Genomic DNA, 5537 nt, shown 5'->3' with positions numbered 1-5537 from the left:
TGCTGTTGTATTCAAATGTTTATCAATCCCAACCCACCCTTGTAAGTAAATAACATTACAGCAAGAATCAATTACAGTTTACCTGCTTACAACAGGTGCACTGTTCATAATGAGCAACATTTTTATCATAAAATAAATGTGAGCCTATCTTTTATTTCATGAACACTGTCATAATTATAGTACAAACATCAAAACTGCTGGTAAAATGTCAAGAGAACAAAGATTGGAGATCTTGGGGACATTCAAAAGGGGATAAGAAGTGTGTGTGTGTGTGTGTGTGTGTGTGTAAAACATGCAACACCAGTCCACATCTGTGAGTTCAATAAAGGGCTCTCTCAGAAATATCATTGTCAATCTCCATGCCCGTCATCTGACCGTTCACATGGAAAATGCACACTCGCGGTCAAAAGATGACAGAAGACACCAAAGTCTTTTCTATACTTGTGAACCTTCCTGCATGCTGTGCTCACACCGATCCAGTGCCGTGGCTCTAGAGCGATAGCCAGTTCCCCAGCCAGTCACTGTAGTCATTATGCAGAAAGGTCCAGTCTGTAGTACCATTAAATGTCAGCCGTAATTTAGTCAGGCTCGTGAAATGTCACCCTTTCTCTACAACTTTTATGAATCGCATGACAAAGGGCAGTTGTACAGACGGTTCTACACTATTCAAACACAGACCTACGCCTGCTCAGTGATTCAACCAGGAGGGGAGTGCGTGATTCGTCCAGCCACAGTGTGTCAGGGTAAAAATCAAAGGATGGATGTCTGTTGTCTGGCTGACAGTTTCTAGAGAAAGACGGATTCCTGGTAAACCGACAGGATCAGGACATCTGAGAGACAGACGGCTTCCTCCTCCAACCCTTCCACATCTTCCTCAGCTTCTTGGAGCTGTACGACACCGTCTTCCACAAGCCTGGGGAGGAAGAAACAGTTAACTGAATATTAGAAGAACATTATTTCTGCACTCAAACAGTAGTTAATACACAGTGGAAGGTTTAAGAACTAGTTTATCCAAAGACACGCACAACGCGTACAGGCCATGAAATAAGTTAATTGGCCGTGCAGTTACCATACAGAGAGTGGTATCAATCTTCCTCTGTACCTCTTGGCAAAAACAGGATAACGTATGAGCGCCAAATCAGCATTTACTAACAAAACCTGACAGTGAAGAATGTAGGATTTTTCCCCAAATATACAATGAAGAAACAAAGAGTGCCCACCTGCTGTAGCAATGCCTTTGATACTCTGTGTTATACTGGAGGATTTCACAATAGATGAAATACCTGAGGAGGAACAAAAACATGCGCAAACATGCAATTATACAACAGCTAACATCTCATCACTCTGAAATATGATTTTGTGATATGCTACTTGTGGACACAATCACAAAAAAATAAATAATTGCCATTTACTAGCTGTGCTACATGTTTGATTTTGATGAACCGATGGGTCGTCTTTTGACAATATGGTATAATTTATTCCTAACTTTACTCATTTGCTGCATAATTCTACCATCATTATTATTCACCCTACACAACGTCAGCCGTGATCTGTAAAACCAACGTGCTCTTTATTTCAGATCGCACCGAGTGAATTTTAATGAATGAATTTTAATGAGAGTGATGACTTTTCCTGTCCTCCTGTTCTACATCACTGAACCCGCCCGTCAGTCCGAACCTTGTTGAACGACAGCTCCACAGTCTGGGTCCTGAGCGACCTGCAGCAGAATCTCCTCCACGTCTCGGTTTTTCCCCGGAGGATCGACCAGCTTTGTGATCCTCTGCTGGAGGGTCCGGGGCAACGCCATCAGCTGGATGAACTGGCCCTCGGGGCTTTTGTCCACCTGCAGGCGCACAAAGGAGAATAAATGAACAGCGATGCCTAGAGTGGGCTGAGCAGCACTATCGCATCCACAGGTCTCATGTGACACTAATGTAGTCCAATAAACAGAGTGCATTGTTGTTAGGAGCCTGTATAAATCTATCTCAAGATAATACAACTATGATGTGTAGAAGAAAGTATTGGAGTGGGTGAAACTATATTGACTTTAAACAGTCAACATTTAAAAACACTAATTACAGCCTCGCAACGACTAAGTTGGAAACTTCTTGTCGCTGTACGAAGGAGCTGGTTCGTGCATGTGGGACTTCTACCGCACAGTCTAACGACGTACAAGGGCGCAAGTGTATTTCCCATATGCAACACTAACGGCGCATAATTCCCCCAAAGCACTGTTCACTGCAAAGTGTGTCACTCACACACATAAAAACCCTCCGAATCACTTATTCCTGTTATTCCAGGATGGTGTGACGAGTGTTTCCTTGGTATAATAACAGGAAGTGGTGGAGACATTTAATAGTAGTAATAATACAAAAAGAAGATGAACAACCTTACCACAGTAAACATGAAAGAGGATTATATATTAAACCATTAAATATGCAAACAGAGACACATGTTGAGGTAGTCGATAATGTATTAAAGGAGGTAACAGTGCCAGGTCAGTCACACCCCATCTAAGGTTTACTACCAAGGCTGTGAGCACACTGTGTGCTCATCAGGCCAAAGCTGTGCTCCTGTTACTTTAAACATGTGTTTGCCAGTTTCACTGACAAGGCACGACACATGGAACATCTTTTTTCAAAGGCAGTACAAGACACGCATTTTAAGGCAGTTATGGTAATCGGTAAGTTTTTTTTTTTTACATTTCTGTCACCGTTTTCATGAAAGAGCTTCAAGGTATTACATTCAGAATTACAGATGTATTTGGCCAAGGCAGAAGTAGAGTACACCTTTATACCGCAGACGCCTTGTAGATCCACAAACTTTGCTTAAGAGGAATGAAACATCAAGAGCGATTTCTCACATTGATACCCATGGATTTTTTGAGACACACAGGTAAATGACACATGAGTGACAAGGAAAAACTGTATATACAGCACACAGTGCGCTCTAGTGTTGCTCACACATCAAGTAAGACAATACAAGTGTGTCGTGTTTGGAGCATTTAAGTGTGCCGCGTGTGTACCTCCAGCTTCCCGTGTTGAGGTTTGTAGACCACTTGAGGGCAGTCCCGCAGGAGGTTGCTGTACAGAATCCGGAAGTGCTGAATGTTGTCCTTGACGAGATTGGCCACCTTAGATTTATCTTCTCCGATCACCATTCGAAAATCCCCTGAAGAGGCACAGACGCAATGTTTTCCCTGAAGCGTATTATATTTGCTTTACAGTTTTTCATCTTTGCTGTAGTAAGATGAGATGATTCACGCTTTTATTGATCCCAAGAGAGGAAAATCCAGGTGTTGCAGTAGCACAAGGATATAAATAGGACTCAGTATTACACACCGAGATATTAAACTCCTTCTGGTGTTCAGTTCCCAGTGCAAAATGTGATACAACACTCATTAGCACATTATTCATGACCATCTGCTTCTGTAGGGAACCTACATAGCAACACTCCCCTTGTTTAATAGCACATTGTTAGCAGGAAAACATTTGTTGGGTTTAACATGAATTCAGTGTGTGTAATTAGGAGAAAAAGGGGAATTATTTTCATATCTAAACCTACAACTCATCTCGGTGCAATTACTACAACTGATTCAGTACATTTGTGTCCAAGCATGCGTGCACCTTATATACGTGTACGTGTTTATTCTTCATCTGGCTTTTAGAGTTGTGTGGGTGAGTTACCGGCATAAGAAAGACCAGCTATCTGCAGGAAGAGGTCTTCCTCGGTGAAGCTCTCCGGCAACATGAGGAAGGAGGCCGTCACAGCACTCTTCAGGTTGGCCACCAGAGCAGCTCGGAGCTTTCTGTTCTCATTCTGCAGCAGCATCTTCACCTGCGTGGGAACACGCATGAACACACACAAGCATGAATGTGTACATTTGTGCAACCTGAAGATTAAACTGACTAGGTAGTCCATTTTTAAAGTCCCAAGATTGTGCAACAAGACTGTCCTGTAGTCTTTTAGAAAAATAAATAATGCATTCCACTGTTTCAACCTATCTTAAATAACTTTGGAATGGAGAGTGTGTCCAATAGTTTAGTGTCCAAACAATTTTGTACAATAAAATAATCAGCTCAGTTTTTTCTGATTGATCCAAAACAGTTATTCATGAGACTTACTGGTTTGTGAAGGCGTCCAGCAACATACATGGTCTTCCAGTGCATCAGGTCATCTATGAGAGACTCTGTACTGATCACACCATATTTGATTATCTGAGAAGAATAGGAGAAGGTCATTAAAGTATGTAGTTAATCAAGTGTAGTCAGACAAAAACAATGAAATAATCTTAGCCAGAGATGTAGTGAATTACCGCTACCCAAACCTTTTATGATGTTAAGACAATGTCTGTCCAGCCTCAAACTCAGCAGCTATCGGTACATTACGTCTGCTAATAATGATAGTATTGTTCGAAACAAACACTAAAATCTGACAATTAATAAAAATGAACGTGAGAAGCAAATACAGCGTGAGAAACTATGACTGCCTGAGAAAAACACGAGGAGACTTGAGTGTAAATGTAAGTACCTTTCCATCCACAGGCACCAGTGTGTTGTAGTATACAGAGGCCCCGTGTTCACTTTGTACGGAGCTGATCGCAGTGGGGCCCAGCAGCTTGAGGATGGAGTAGTGTTTGCGATTCTGCAGCAGATTCATGGTGTGCCACGTCACCGGGTCGTCCACCGCAAACACAAAGTCCAGCATGTTCTTCTGTATACGACAAAAAGGTAAACAAAACACAAGAACATTACACTTTCTTATCCAATGAGACAGGATACAGCTTCACATTCTAATATTCAACACTGTTGTTTATCAACTTCTATTAGGTTCTTATTGTGAAGTGACGATATTGTGAGTTATGTTGTCCAAATTATTGAAACTGAGGAAATTGTAATTCAAAATTACATCACAAAATATTATTGTCTTATAGTTACACTCTTGTGAAGAGTTTTGTCTGACGTAATACATAACAGAGGAGCACAGCTGATGGCACTGAAAACATTTGGATTATTTCACGTTACATTTTTGTGACAGATACTTTGGGACCGTTATTCTGATACTTGACAACCAACAATGTCACTGTGCCGATGTAGTAACGTTAGAGTTAGTTTACAGTGCACGTTTGTCACGAGCAGAGTTTGTAAACTAGCAGGTCCACGTACCTCCATTTGACCTTGGTGGGTCCCGTGTTGTTTAAAAACGCCAGAGCCATAGGCAAAAGCTAGACTGATGTCCTGAGGAAACTGTGATAAAGTCCGCCTGTACAGCACGCCGGTGCTGTGCAAAACTGGAAGAGTCATTTTGAAATAAGTTAGCTAGGATAGCTTTCCAGCAGCAACACGAGCTGGTTTATAAGCGAAATATCGGAATAAACAATGTGTAAAGCGACGTTTCTGCAGCATAAAGTGAAAGACACATTTCAGACTGAGAGGCTCTGCGCCACTAAATGCCACAACTGCCACGGAAAAGCACTAAAATTGAGAGTTTTTTGCGTTTAAATGCGTCCACCAGGTCAGTTTGGGTCGCTCTGCACT

The 5537-nt window shown here is 41.8% G+C and overlaps 1 protein-coding gene across 1 annotated transcript; it reads right to left on the bottom strand.

Annotated features, from left to right (window-relative positions):
* On the bottom strand, positions 1-5537 carry tamm41 (TAM41 mitochondrial translocator assembly and maintenance homolog). Its single transcript, XM_076110859.1, has 8 exons — positions 5166-5537; positions 4531-4713; positions 4125-4217; positions 3687-3837; positions 3026-3171; positions 1678-1843; positions 1221-1283; positions 1-913 (listed from the first exon to the last, which is right to left on the bottom strand). The coding sequence occupies exons 1-8, from the start codon at positions 5301-5303 to the stop codon at positions 822-824; spliced, it is 1032 nt and encodes a 343-aa protein (XP_075966974.1). The 5' UTR covers positions 5304-5537; the 3' UTR covers positions 1-821.

Source organism: Anarhichas minor, unplaced genomic scaffold (assembly GCF_050575085.1).
Source record: "Anarhichas minor isolate MPS153535 unplaced genomic scaffold, ASM5057508v1 ptg000043l, whole genome shotgun sequence".
Taxonomy (NCBI): domain Eukaryota; kingdom Metazoa; phylum Chordata; class Actinopteri; order Perciformes; family Anarhichadidae; genus Anarhichas; species Anarhichas minor.
This window is presented reverse-complemented; position numbering and strand designations above follow the sequence as displayed.